The sequence below is a fragment of the Alosa sapidissima genome, chromosome 16 (assembly GCF_018492685.1).
Source record: "Alosa sapidissima isolate fAloSap1 chromosome 16, fAloSap1.pri, whole genome shotgun sequence".
NCBI lineage: Eukaryota > Metazoa > Chordata > Actinopteri > Clupeiformes > Clupeidae > Alosa > Alosa sapidissima.
In genome coordinates, this window is record NC_055972.1 from 1099784 (window position 1) to 1115513 (window position 15730).

The 15730-nt window shown below is 41.2% G+C and overlaps 1 protein-coding gene across 2 annotated transcripts; it reads right to left on the reverse strand.

Moving 5' to 3' along the window:
• LOC121685675 (interferon-inducible GTPase 5-like) lies at positions 1-15475 on the reverse strand. 2 transcript variants are annotated; one of them, XM_042066334.1, is made up of 4 exons: positions 15351-15475; positions 4762-5363; positions 343-1811; positions 1-275 (listed from the first exon to the last, which is right to left on the reverse strand). In XM_042066334.1, the coding sequence occupies exons 2-3, from the start codon at positions 5348-5350 to the stop codon at positions 1186-1188; spliced, it is 1215 nt and encodes a 404-aa protein (XP_041922268.1). In that variant the 5' UTR covers positions 5351-5363; positions 15351-15475; the 3' UTR covers positions 1-275; positions 343-1185. The 2 variants fall into 2 exon arrangements, with proteins under 2 accessions (XP_041922268.1, XP_041922269.1); XM_042066335.1 differs by lacking the exon at positions 15351-15475 and adding an exon at positions 5445-5983 and having other exon boundaries at positions 4762-5361.
• Positions 15476-15730: the final 255 nt, after the last annotated feature.

A 15730-nucleotide genomic window follows, 5' to 3' on the forward strand; every position in this document is an offset into this window, starting at 1 on the left:
GACAAATCACATGTTTTTAATCACCCCACCCCTGAGTACTTGACATTCCCACAGTGAACAATCTAATAGACCCACCTCTTCACCTGGGTTGGATGAGAGTTGAACACAGGTGGAGTTTGACATGATTGGCACAACCTTCCAACACTATTACTGTGTAAACATTAACACTTCTGAACTTCTGAAACCTCTACGATACTGAAGGCAGAGCTTGTATGACTTTCATTGTTTACTTGGAAGTACTGTAAAGCTTCAACATACAAAGCACTGTTATAAACCTCTTATAAATGCTTATGAAGAGTGATAAAGCTGTTTACTAGTGTTTCCCAAAGTACTGTTATAAACCTCTTATAAATGCTTATGAAGAGTGATAAAGCTGTTTACTAGTGTTTCCCAAAGTACTGTTATATGCTCAAGGCACACGGTCGTCATTTTCAGTATTTTCTGCATGATCATGATGCTTTGGAGGTTCAGAAGTTCTGAAAGTTTCTGTGAGTAATTAGACTAATAGCTAATTACTTACCTGCAACGGAACTAATTACTAGTTTTGGTGCCCAAAAGATACAGTGGACTGCCAAAATATAGCGAGATGCTGTACCATATTTTGAGATAGCACACCAATCGTTCTCTACCCTTTTATATAGGTGATGATGTAGCCCTCTATCCTATTAATATATCCTGTTATACTGATCTCAGGATCCGATTTCCTTCATTAGCCCATGTTTTGATATCCATCATTGTGAACATTAATATTAAAGACACAAAGTTTTTCATCCAAGCCATCAGCATTGTTGTCAAAGCATCACAAACTGTAAAAACATTGTAAGTGAATGTAGCGCAGCAGCATGTCTACCACCAAACCCTTGTTTTCGCACAGAAAATGCTCAAAATGGCGACCACGTGACCTGCTCGATGCTGTTTTATGCCCCCAACGTCGTCTTCCAGGCAGCGCTGCCACCGTCGACTTTAAAACACCTTACCCTAACCCTAACCCCAACCCTTTTCCTAACCCCAACCCATGCCTTGAAGACAACGTTGGGGGCATAAAACACCAAGAAACACGTGACATAAGCATACAATAGACTATACATTGTTACATAAACTCATTATATCATGTATAAAGGAGCATGAAGCCACAGTTAAAATCACTCTACATCTGTGCGTTGCTGTGAGTCCACTTGTAGTTACTCAAACTTCAGTTTGCAGCGCCCTCATCAGGACACTCTGTGCATCAGCAGCCAGCTCTTTGAGGCAGCTCTCCAGCATGAGTTTGGTGGAGGCAAAAGACAAAGCCCCGGCAGGCAAAGAGCCCAGCAGGGGCAACATGTTGAAAACGTGCCCAGCTACCATCATACCCGCTCCTGCCGCCTTGGTCAGCATCTTCACCACCACATCAGCACTGATCTCCTTACTCAGAGGAGACTTGAGACAAGCCCTAAACTCCTCCACCGGCACCTCCATCTGACTGGAGAGGTTCTCCAAGGATTCCTCATCCAAACCGAAGGCCTGGTAGTACTCCTTGATTTCTGTCACCAGTATTGCCACATCGGTACAGATAGAGAGGCCTGGGATTGGAACTGCTGCTATGCCTGCAGACAACAAAGCCATCTTCCACACTCTAGCCCCTAGAGCTTCTCTCTTCTTCTGGTGGATCTTCATGGTGACGTTAGGCAGAGCAAGTAGAAGCATGTCACGCTTGTGGTCAGGCAACTCCTTCTCCATAGTGTCCTGCAGGGCATTGATGTCATAGTTGCCAAGTTCATAGCTGGAGATGAGGAAGACTGCAGGATGATCCACACCATTCTTCACCAGCCCTTAAAGAGGGAACATGATTACAGGCCAACTTACAGGATGGAGAATATTCACTACAGTACTTGATCTGGAGATCTAAAAACATGTTCAACTGAGTTTATTTAGTCTGTTACTGTCATTGGTATTTTTCTATTTTTAGGTTATATGACTTTACCTTAAAGGTGCCATGTGTAAGAATTATAATAATAATATCCCAAAAATGAGTTACACGCATCAAAAGAATGAGAAGAAATAAGGGTGATGATGTCATTAAAGAAATGACAAGGTATAGTGCTGCATAGACATCAACCTGAATTAGGGATCGACCGATATAGTTTTTTCAGGGCCGATACCGATATCAATTATTACCAAAACAGGAGGCCGATAACCGATATGTAAAACCGATATTTCAGTTTTCAAAAAGGGGGGTAGATAGTAGACTATGGCGATATGCTGAAAATTTTCATTCAAAAGCATTTAATTATGCTAACTTTTCTTTCTTCTTTTGATACACAATTGTCTATCAACTTGCATCACAAGTGTAAATCCTGTGTATCATGTTAATCCAAGAGCTGACTGATAGCAATTATTTCCATAGGCATACACAATGGGCTATGTGCTTGTAAGGGACCTGTCACAAAGAGGATGCTATGCCATCGTGTATGTGAGTGCATGAGAGAGGGAAAGGGAGAGGAAGAGGTGCATGTGTGATGGCTGAATAGTGAGAAGTGTTATGGTTGAATAGTTTAACAAAACAGTTTTAAAATAGTTCTTAGGCTATTTAAGCATGCAATTTGTGTCCATATGTAGGCTATAAGCTACACTTCTGTGAGCCTAAAAGGCACGTAATTGCCAGCTCAGGTCTGACCCTGGGTGCCTGTAGTCTTTTCTGACAGTCCGTCAAAAAGCAGCAACTAGACTTTTTGACATTCGCTATCGCATAATTTAGGACTACTATGTAGGCCTAAGGAATAACGTCCGCCGAGGTGTTCCGTTATTCACAATTAATGGACGAGGCGGATGCAAAGAACTCCCGACGCGCAGCACCCGAGTTTGTAGGCTAACTAGTAAACGGTAGGCTATCACTAACATGCATCAATCGGGAATTCGCTAAATGAAGGAGGTGGGTGCTTTAGGCTACTTATTGATCCGGATCAAAGAGACAATAGCTTACAAAGTGGTGTTTTTGTAACTTCAGTGTAGTAGATGATTGTGATTCATTGCAACTTCAGCAATGTAAGGTAGGCCTACCTTCCTTACCTTCGAAAAATAGCTCCGTACAGCTGAAGCAAAAATCCTTGATTACTGCTCCGCTTTAACCCTCTCTGGCTGAAGCCCAGTCTACAGTAAGCCTCAGTGAAAATTCTAAACTTTCTCCGTGTTCAGTCTTCGATCCTGATTGGCTGCATTCGTGCTAACTAACAAATCAGACGGTGTAGTGGGCGGGACAGTGCTCTCGACCACAGAGTAGCAAATGCAGGGAGTGAGAGACGCTTTACAGACAAAGTAGCGCGTTTCATTCTTTATCCAATTTAGTATCGGCTTATCGGTGGAAAAAATGACTGATACCAATTATTATAAAAATGCTAAATATCGGCCCTAATAATCGGCCCGGCCGATAATTGGTCGATCCCTAACCTGAATTAGCATGCTAAATTACTAGCCACAGCCCGACAGGTGTCATAATACCAGTTTCGGCCATGGGAGGCGGTATGCGGGCAACATAACTGCCAGCCAAACTGCAATACACGTGTCTCGGTTGTTACTCTAGGGTAGACCAACTCACTTTCTGGAGGTATACTGCCCCCATCTTTTATGGAATGTGGAGTATGAATTGATTTTTTGGTGGACATTACACATGGGACCTTTAAACTGATTTGAACGTTAATTTATTGTTTATTGATGTCATTGTAAGTTGCTCTGGACAAAAGTTTCTGCTAAGAAGATACAATTGCTGGAAAGACTAATTAATTCCTGGCCACTCCAGTATATCTTAGCCCCGCCTCTTCACTGTTGAGTATATCTTAGCCCCACCTCTTCACTGCTGAGTATAGCCACGCCTAGCCACGCCTCTTCACTGTTGAGTATAGCCTAGCTCCGCCTCTTCACTGTTGAGTATAGCCTAGCCACGCCTCTTCACTGTTTAGTATAGCCTAGCCACACCTCTTCACTGTTTAGTATAGCCTAGCCCCGACGAAAATTAAGGTTGCTTTTGGTAGTACAAATACTTTCACCACAAAAACTGGTGTTCTAAATAGCGATTCTGTTGTCTTTGAAAGGTTCTCTTATTGACACATTGAACTGCAATGTGGATTAACACCTGTTTTTACAAGGCGGAAGTATTTAGGCGCAGAATAGACGTGCGCTTTCAGGAGCAGTCTTTGTACATACCGCGGAATACATAACTAGGCGCTCTTTACTCTTCCCCTCCCATCTTTTTACGCTAAACTCCCACTTTCCCCTGGATCCTCCCATGAATGCATATGCATGACATGACAATCGCAATCTGCCACTTTCAGCTCCCGCGACAGGCAGTTTGCGCTTTTACATCATTGGGGCCTGTTTGTACATACCTCGCAATGATTTTACATGCACATTGCGAAACAAATACGTCTGAAATGGGCGTAAAAGCATTAGTACATCTGGCCCAGAGTGTTCACTGTGTGCTCTGTTTGTTTCACTAATTCACAGATGGGATAAATGCAGAGATCAAATACTTGGCCTAAACCTGATTTACATTTCTTTACATTTACATTTACACATCTAGGAACATTGTTGGGTTGTCTAGAACAATTTCCATCTATAGAACCAAACTGCATGTTTTTTTTTGTCTTAAGTTGTTTAGGAAGTCCAGAGAATGTCCAGAGAATCAGGTCTGTATATTTTCTGGGGTAGCCTTTTCCTGTATAGCACCTGATAGGAGATTACTCTGGTCAAATGCATTCTAACCCTTGAAGTTTTTGGAGTTCTTACCCTGAATGCAGTCCTGTCTTATTCGATCAAGAACCAACTTTTGATCGAAGCTCTTCCTCCTTTTCTCGGCCTGAACGTCCACGTCAATCTTCGAGCGCACAAAGTAGAACTTCTTCTTCATCTTCTGGATTTGAGTGGCCAGGTCAACATTGCTGCTTCTAAAACGCTCTGATGCAATGATGATGAAAAAGTCATATCTGTCAAACTCAACCTGCTCGAGATATGTGTCTGCCTTAAAATTCTGTGTCCCAACCCCTGGCAAGTCCCACAAGATGACGTTCGGGTACTTGGGGTGGGGGTAGGCCGTTGGCTCTGTGGTGGTCTCCACCACTCCAGTTGGAGCGGACATCTCCTCCTCATCCCCCAAGCCCCGGAGGGCATTCACAAATGAGGATTTGCCAGACCCGGACTCCCCCGTGACCGCAATGTTCAGCAACACCTCGTCCAGGTCCCGGAAGTAAGTCTGGATCCTTTGAACGGCTGATGTGATGTTCTGGGTCTCCAGGGATTCACTGAACTCCCTCACGGCCTTCACCTCAAGGTCACTGATGAAGTCCCAGCCATTGTCAAAATCCTCCCTTTCAGCCATGGTGGTCGCCCCTCTCATGAAAAAAGAAAACAAGACAAGTTTAGTTGAAAAGAGTTTACACGTTACTCCTCAAGTCTGTCACCAATACACTTACCAATTACTGTGCTGGATTGACAAGTCTGTCACCAAAATATGCTCAATATTGTGCAGGACTGTCTTGACTGTGGTGTGGGAATCAATTCCACACGAATTAAATCAACTAATGGATACAGATATTAAGCAGATGAGCAGAGAATAGCAATTATTTATATAACAAGTATATTCTAGAGAAATGGTGGATATAAAGGATCTCCCTTAAAACGGATAAGGCAGCACAGATAGAGCTGAAGATCAATACAATGCAGAGTAATGCACAGGACTAATTATGGCCTTGGTACAATGGTGTGGGAACTCAACAGGACAAGGCATGCATCCAAAAACAACTAACAGCACAAAACACAACAGAAAGACAAACAACAAAGAGGGCCACGTCAACCACACAACACGTCTCATGAGATTAAATCATCTAATATTAACAGGTCTCATGAGATAGACTGAAGCATCTAATCTTAAAGGTTGTATCAGCGATTGCAAGCCCAAAAAAGGCTCAAACATTAAATGATCACATTCATCTAATCTTTCCTAACGATCCGCTAGCTGCCAACCACTCAAATCTGCTGTGTTGCCAACCACTCAAAGGCAAAATAAAGTGTTCCAACCAATAACCGACTGCAATTGCACGGGAGGGAGTAGCGAGCTAGCTCTCTGTTTTATTTGAACGTCAACAGAGTGACATTACCCCGCCATCGCTGATACAACCTTTAACACGTCTCGTGAGATTGACTAAAGCAGGGGTGGGCAAAATTTTGGCTCAAGGGCCACATTGGGTTTTGAAAATTGGCCTACGGGCAGCAACCCAACCCCCGCCCCCAAACACACACACACAAAAAAATATTTTTTAAGCCCATCATTTAGTATCAAAAGTAATTTTGTTTTAAAATATTAATTCCTTAAAAATGCTACTAATTTGATGATGTTTAACAAATTAATAAATTGTGCACTCTCACTTTAAGAACAATTCATGTTTAGTTCTCAATGATCTTCTGCCAGCTCCGCTATGGCTTCTGCTGTAGCTATGGCTGTGCCCTCTCACAGTTTATAAATGGTCGGTAGACGTTTGCTTCTTATAAGAAACTTTTAAAAGTTTCTTATAAGAAGCAGATATGAATTATCAACAATGAACAATCAAACCTGCCGCTCTCTCTCTCCCTCTCGTGAGCGCTCAGACGCGTTCCCAATTAAATGGAGGAGCAGAACGTTCAAGTTAGATCAGCTGCAAAGGAGATAACAACGAGTAGGCCCATCATCTGTAACATAATGTTGACATTGACATTGTAAACATTCTCTAAAAAGAGTGAAAAGCAGTTTGTAGTAAAGCTAACCAATGTCGTCTATCGCAGGAAAAAAATAGCGAGCAGCCTGATAACCAAATGAAATGCTCGGTGGGCCGGATGAAAGTGCTTGGCAGGCCGGATCCGGCCCGCGGGCCACAGTTTGCCCACCCCTGGACTAAAGCATCTAATATTAAGGTAGACGAATAATAATTCATCTAATATTAGCCTAACACGTCTCATGAGATAGACTAACACATTTAATATTAAGGTAGACAAACAATGACTCATCTTAGATACCTTGAGACACCTTCATTCAATGGTATAAAACACATTCAATAGTGGACTGAAGAGTAGTTGTAGATAGATTATTTTAATACATTTTGGTGACATGATCATGTGGAGTAAATCAGAACTCTGAAGTCATAATGACCTGAAACCAACACACCAAAAGACAGGTGACCTGTGGGCACAAACATGCCCTTCACTGTTGACTCAATCAGTCCCTGCTGATATTGGCCAGTTCATAGTTAGTCAAACTAGGGCTGTGCGATATATATAGAATATACTCGATATATCTCCGAAATAGATTTGTGAGATATATAAAATTAGTATATCGTATGTATCGAGTATTTTATTGTCATACATTTTTCAAGCGGCAGCTGAGACTTGCCCTGGTTTCGTGTTTAAAACAATCTCCGGTAGCTTTCTCCCTCTCCCTCTCCCTCTCCCTCAGGCAGCTGAGACTTGCCCTGGTTTCGTGTTTAAGACAATCTCCGGTAGCTTTCTCCCTCTCCCTCTCCCTCTCCCTCTCCCTCAGGCAGTAACGTGAGTGACTGAGGGGTAAAAAAAAAAAAAACACTCGCGTCACACACTCACAAACTCCCGCGTGACCTGTAGTTCCGAAAGGGAGGAAACTTCATCTTCTAGTTTCTTTTGATTTGCAGCGCGAACACCGGCCTAGACAGTGCGACCTAAAGCGAACTATGAGTTTAAAATGGACGAACAGCTTGTTCCTAAGAGCCAGTTAGCAATAGGGTGGCCATACGTTCGAATTTAGGCCGGCCCGGACATATGGGTTTTAAAAGCCCTGTCCGGCGCAGCCTCAAGCCGGACGCTCATTTGTCCTCCTTTTTGGAGTTGCGCTGGGCATCTAGAATATTTGCTCGGATGCAGCATCGTTTCACAAACTATGGACGGGAAGACTGCTGGTCGAATTATGTGTAGTGCTTCTGTCACTCGTCTGATAAGTTGCTGCGCAATTTATGAAGGAACCACGGACTGACAGAAAAAGAAAACAAACGTAAATCAGGAGGAAATACATGTTTAGTTGATCTTTGCATCTTTCCAGCGTGTGTTGCTGGCCTAGCCTATAGGGAAGAAAATATCTAAGTTATAATACCTGTAATATCTGTCAGCAGCTTGCTTGCCAGCGTTTGTGAAATATAACCGCATATTTTTTGAATGTCGGCGACTGGTTAGCCTACATAAAAAAAACATGCGTTCATAATACGTGCTTGCTTGAGATAAAACCAGCAGTTTTCAGCAGGATCATGCGAGGAGGACTTGTCTCTTAATTAATTTAAAACAAGTCAATGGTTTTACAATGTTTCAGTCAAGCTTTGGTTTGGTTAAGGTTAAGTTTGGTTAAGTAGTGGATTAAATTTTAATTTGCTGTGCTGCATATTAGAGCAGGGCGATATGTAGCAAAAAAAGGTGTTTGGAACATTTCATATAGATTTTTGCAAATTATGTTTTTTCACTTCTTCAGACCCTATAGTTTGCAAAACTACCTGTTTCCAATTTTTTCCCAGACTGCACAGGTCCAAAATCAGGCTGATACATCACCAGAAATAGCAAAAAATTTCATTTTTAAACATTTTAAATGGATATATGTTGGTATTATCATTATATACATACATTTTCTAATAAAATTGAATGGCTTAGGTAATAAATATGACCATGGGTGACATGAGATGTCATGATTATCAACCAGTGATGGGTGTAACCACCATTATGCTATTTATTGGCATACCCGGAAAAACACATTGACTGATTAAAAGTTTCCTTCACATAACCTAATAATCATTTGAATTAAAGTAATGTTCTGCACTCACCACAATAGATTAGATTAGATTAGATTAGATTCAACTTTATTGTCATTGCAGAGTACAAGTATGAAGACAACGAAATGTGGTCTGATGGCAAAATTCCCTCTGCACGCAATAGGACAGCGGCAGCGCTATGAGTCCCATGCGTTTCCCACCAGCGGAGCTAGTTGGCTAGTTCAAACGTTTGCCAACTTAATAAAAGCTTAACTCGTGTCAAACTGTTCGCCAACAGCAACATCCATCTTATTTGTTTTCAAGTAGCAGGGAATTCAAGCCAAACTGTTGCAACTCTGCCATCAATCATTATGTTAAGCCCACCTAACGACTCTATACACAATTGCATTGGCCTGATTGAGTTTCGATTTCTGGAGCTCACAAGCCAACGGAGAGTTGCTAGACTAGCCCTGACAGCAAATGTAATTTGCTGCCGCTAGGGGCGCGTCTAGATTTCTAGGCTAACAAAAGATACATCTCAGCCTAGAAATCTTGACGCACCCTAGCGGCAGGAAATGTAATTTGCAGCCAGGGTAGTCTAAGTATAAGTATATATACTTTTTTGATCCCGTGAGGGAAATTTGGTCTCTGCATTTAACCCAATCAGTGAATTAGTGAAACACAAACAACACACAGTGAACACACAGTGAGGTCGGGGCTCGAACCGGCAACCCTCCGGTTACAAGTCCAGAGTGCTAACCAGTGGGCCACGGCTGCCCCACACTCTAGCAACTCTCCGTTGGCTTGTGAGGTGGAAAAACCAAACTTCGGTCAGGCCAATCACATCATGTATAGAGTCGGTGGACCTATCGGGGTATCCTATTGTATCCCATTAGGAAATTGAAAGTCAACCGTTTGTCCCACCATTTACTGTTTATCCTGTGGGAAAGGAAAGGTTTCTGTTTCAAGTCAATTAAGTCATGATGGTGTCATTAACACACTTTGTAGGCTTGTAGTAGGTCCTCATCCATCTCCAGACGTGTTAGCTGGATGTGAGAAATTTGTGTCAGCTCCTCAAAACATGGTTTTCAAACAGCTAAAGCCCTTCAGTGGAACATGCTTAAAACTCTAAAACCCAACCAGGGAGTGGAAAAACTCCCTGGGAACTAGGGAAATCCCATCCCTATGATTGCCCTACCATCGCCTGTTGCTGTCCCCATGCTCGGATTCCTGCCCGCGCAGCCTAGCGACCCACTACTTGCCCGATGACAACTCCTAATCCCTATGGACAATTCATCCCCTACGCTGGACTATTTGAACTTAACACTAAATAGGATTCATGCATTATCATACTGGTTATGTAACCATCTAACCACTTTGTAACATACACCTCAGGTGGCTTTAAATATCATGTTCTATTCTCTGTATAGACCTTACTGTCCTGTAACTGACCCCAGGCAGATGGGTCAGGCCCTTGAGTCGTGGATCTGCTTGAGGTTTCATCTTATGTGTATCTCCAATTCTTGGGAGTTTTTCCTCATGGAACTCATGGGCTCTGTCTGAATGTTTAACACTCTGTAAAGCGCCATGAGACATGGGTAATGTTTTGACGCTCTATAAGTGAAATTAAATTGAAATTGAAATTCTGAGAGCACACAAGCAAGCAAATGTTTAGGCACAAGCTACAGTGCCTGGTCCAAAGATTCTTGACTCACTATCACTGGGATGGAGACAAATTGTTGATGGGCAATGGGCTCCTGTTCTGTCAAAACTTCCACCAGCACCAGAGGCTGTTCTGGAACTTGTGAAGTGTTGTTGTCTTGCCAGCCAATGCAGTATAAGGTGTTCTTGCAAGAGTAACAACTTACAATTCACGCAATTTTGCAGGTGTAAAGGCTCTGAGGAGATGTGCACCAATATTAAAGCAACACCAAAGAGTTTTTTGTACCTTAAAATAATGTTTCCAAAATCGTTTCAGTGGTTCATCAACTCGTAACAAGGGTGAACGGCACTTCTGCATTCGCTTTGCGACCCTCAATCGGCTATAACCGCACTATGCAAGCAGATCTGTAGTTCGATGGAATGAGACATAAGAAACTACAAATTTGACTTCCTTCTGATGTCGCAATACATCATACTTTCATAAAATCATGCAATATACTCTACCTCAGGGGTCTCCAACCTTTTTGGGAATGAGGGCTACCTGAAGACCCGAAATCATATGGAGGGCTACTCATTTAAAACAAACATACCCTCACCCCTTTTTTGCGAGGGTAGTCCTCCTAAATAATAGGCCTAAGTGATTTTTACTTTTAAATTATCAATATTGTGCAGGCCTATACGTCTTTATATATTAAGCAACTGTATTTTCAAATTTAATATCAATAACCTATGCAACACTACCAACATTTTTGTTCAGTTTTTTCATTTCAAAGTTTGCATGGGGAATCTAATCTATCTTTTTGTGCAATTAATAATTTGGGTTACAATTTGTACCCAATTTATACCCACCCACCATTATGAATTCAGGGGTTGTTTAAGTTCTGATTTCAGTGGACAATTCGGTTTTAACATTTCAATAGTAATCGCCCTTTAACATATGAAAACTCCTTTTAAAGTTATTGCACACCTGAAATGATCCATGATCTGACAAAAAAGGGTAATGCACAGTCCTGCTCAGTCATGCATGCTACAACATTTTCAGCGCTATTATACGGCAGTTGCCAACGGAGGAGAAAAGGCCTGTGAGCTAAAGCAATTGTTTTTCAGTCCTTGAACAATCATGCAAGAACCGTATTTGACGAACATGGAATGGCCACAGAACTTTTGCAAAGATATGCTTCCATTGGCTACACCAGACGAGCACGTTTTTTCCCCCTTTACTGTCTATGCATGCGAGCAGCGTGTATGCGCTCCGCCAAAGGCTAAAATTTAACGCAGCTACAATTTGTAAGGTATAACCAATATCAATTTAATGTTACAGATGTATGGCTACATACATTCTTAAAATGGTTCTGGTCTAGACTTAAATATCTATTGAAAACTTCACAATGGAGTGTGTTTTTAGAGCGTGATCTGCAGGCGACCTGTTGGCTATTTTTAGAAAGTGCGCTGGGGGCGCCTCATAGCCGTCCCGCGGGCTACCTGGTGCCCGCGGGCACCGTGTTGGAGACCACTGCTCTACCTTGTCTGTGGACATAGTTATTTCCAAAGTCAGTGCTGAACAAACAAATAGCGTGTGTGCGACAGAGGAAAAGTGCTTTGGTGTTGCTTTAAAAAGACAGTGACAGTGGTGAGGATTAATACTTGAGTGACAATGACAATGTTTTGTTGAACTCTTCAATAATGAAACAAGATGCAGATTTTTTTCATTTTTTCAAATTTTTCTCCAAATGATGAAATACATCTTTTGAAAATAGTCTGTATCTCACTTGTCTACCTTATTAGGTGTATATTTATCAAAAAGTTGACCACTTTAAGCCTTTATATTATTTTTAAAAATAACAAATAACAAATAAAATACAAATAAAAATAATTATCCCAGAAAGTCCCAGAAATATGACTTGAATATAAGTTAGTTAGTTAGTTATTAACAATTCATTTATAAACTTTTAGAATACTTTGAGCACTGATGCAGTCAGCATAGGCCTCTTACATTGTTTGCAGATAGGCCTACATTTTATTCTGTTTTTGATGGCAAACGCGAAACAGCGCCAAAACAACCACCAGTGGACAAAAAGAGTATTACATGTGTACTGTTAAGACTCGCCATAGAGAATGAATGGGGGAAATTGCGGAGGTTATAGTTTGACGATGTCGTACTCCCGTGCGGGCCGGTTGCTATATACCACGGACATGTTTTGGGGGGCCACCCAAAATGAGGTGGCGGTTCGTAGTTTGGGGACCACTGCTCTAAAATCACTTTGAATTAGACATTCAAAGCCAACAACTCTCAAAGCCATCCTATAAGTGTTCAGCAAATGGTACAGGAATCGATATGGAATCGCATCGATAAGCAGACTCTATGGCATCAATATCGATAATTTCTTAACGATGCTCATCCCTACACTTTAGTTTATTGCAGTTTGAATTCTGTTCAGTTCTATTTCATATTTGTTGTAATTTTGTTTCTGCTTTGTTTGAATAAACAAATAGTCTTAAAAGAAATAGTCTTATGTCAATTTAAATGTGGTTAATCACTATGAAAATATAAAATGTTTTGGATGGATACCACCTGTGAAGTTAACCAAGAATGGTATATAATCTGCAGGGATTGTAGTGAAAACAGTAAAGGGTAAAAGTGTGATTTCATGGGGTCCTTTAAAGGAGATTTCAAAATATCGAGATATGTATCGTATATCGTGAAATTGAGAAAATGTATCGGGATAATCATTTTTTCCCATATCGCACAGCCCTAAGTCAAACATTTATTTTATAAAACAAAAAGAATGGCAATACAACAATCTCGTGTGTCTTTCAGATTGCAAAGTTAAAAAAAATATGTTGCTAACTTTAACAAGGGTGATATCAGATGGGTTATTTGATTTTTATTTTTTTTTAAAATGTAATCATGTTAATTCAATAGTAGGCCTACCGTTCCCCGCTACTAAGTTCCCAGTGGAACCTTTCGGATCTGAAAAGGTTCCTCTACTGTGAGAATAGTGAGGAACCCTGAAATGTTCCTCAAGGCTGTAACTTCTAATGTAGGCATATCTGGATTCAATCTACAGGCTGTGTGGATTATAGGCCTATATCAATAGGCTGGATCATAAGGTAGGCTAGCTAGTGCAGTCGTTCGGTATGGCTTGCAAAATCATGCCATGTAGGTATTAGACCTGTGTGTTGGGACCTCATATGATGAAAATATGAATAAAAGTATTGTGATTTGTTTGTGCGTGATTGTGCACAAACGTCTTAAGGATATTAAACTTTAACCTGTTTAGTGACCCATCCAGCCATATTAAACTTTAGCCTGTTTAGTGATGGGGTCAACCTGCACCCCATCATCACCTACATTTGAACAAACGAATCAAAATACTTTTATTCATATTTTCATCAACTTCACACAGCAGTGTTTCCTACAGAATTGGATTCAATTTGTGGCGGTAGCTGACTTGGACAACGTCACTTTAAGACGTTCGTGAGGGAACCCTTGCAAATTGCAATTGTAACACAGTTTAAAGGCTGCTAATGTGTGGATGCAATTCATAACGTTTTCTACATAGTTAAAATAAAGGTTCGTACTTCTCCTTGGGACAAGCACTTTTGGATTTTGGAAAACACTTTTCCATTTACATCGGGATTTTGCAAACATTCAGTGTCAGAGTCAATAAAATGAGTCCTTCAACGAAATTGACAAGCAGCTGTAAGTAGGCTAAGCATGCTAAATTCGACATCCAAACAGTATTCTAACGTTAGCTTTGAGATACTGCTTGATTGCATAACTTAACTTAGTTTAGTCTCTTCAATATAGCCTACTATGTTGTGATAAGATCTTAGCAGAGTTAACTTCAATGCAGCAGTTTTGAACAAATTTGCGCAGCATGGTCACGATGCTGAGCGGATTTAATAGTAATTTAGCCAGACGTCTTTTATGCAATGCTTCTATGTGGCAACAACAATCCTTCAACAATCGTGAATATTTTGTTAAATGCACATGCAGAGGAGGGGCAGCGGGCTACAAGAGAGAGCGGGGCGGGGCATGGAAAGGCTGCGTGCGTAAAAAGCGCAGCTCAATGGCAATGCAAGGATTTGATCTTATATTTAATTTAAATTAAGTTAAACATAGAATATTTATGTGTGGTGGCCGATTTTTATTTCGTGGCGCCCCGCCACAGATTAGTCAATGTATGGGAAACACTGCACAGGTAAGAATTGTAACTTGTTTTAGTCACCCATTTACCCATGCTGTTAAATGTATTGAGCTGTAGGTGGCAGTATGAGAACAAACTACCCAGAGCCTAGACTATTTCTGAGAGAAAACGAAACTTAGGAGTGAGAACAAAGCTGAAAGTAAATGTAAATGTCACGGCGCCTGAATGATCTCTTGCCTAATCCTGTGTAGGCTAATGTTTGAATAAATGAATATAACCTCCCCGTGAACTTGTTGAGGACATTGTGACATGTGATTCATTGTGAAGCACTATTTCTTCTTTTCTCGTACATTTCTGGCTTTATTTTCTCGCACATTTGTGACTTTACAATGTTAGAGAATGTCCGCGTTTAGAAGTCTAGGGGAGGCTGAGTTGAGTTTGTTCTCGGAATATTGCCCTCTCCCTCGTCCAGGTCAGTAGGCCTATTGTTTCATTGCCCGATGACCCTAACTTCGCCGTCATAAGTAGGCAGCCTACACATTCAGAAATGCCAATTCAACTTGGCGATGATGTAGACCGCCACAAAAAGCCTGCCCGATGTAGGTGTAGGCTAAATATTATTGACAGCCTGAATTACGGAAGAATAATCTAATCTATTTTGCTAGCAAGCGTATGGATAGTTTGAAAACCACTGCAGCTAAACATTTTAAGGACAATAACTGTGCCATGCCATCACATTTCAAAGTTTATTTCTTGCTAACGTCAGACTTACCACAAAGTAGCCTATCACCAAAATTACGGGCAGTCCTCTGCGAAGCAAACGAGCAATGATTCCACTCGGAGTTTGTTTTCCCCTTAGTAGCCCAACGTCGCTGAGTTGGTGTATGTAGGCGCGGCAGCTCGGCACTTTTACAGTCGGCATAACTGTGGAAGCGGGCCAATACTTTTGTTAGCCAATAGATGGCGGGCCAGAGTATGCTAATATTTAAACACCACTCTGGTAGATGACCTATTAGTCTAGTAGTTGATACAAATATGGGTGGCCGTTTAGGCCTTAACTGAATAACTTCACATGCACATATATATATATATATATATATATATATATATATATATATATATATATATAGGCTACTGACTACTGAATATACA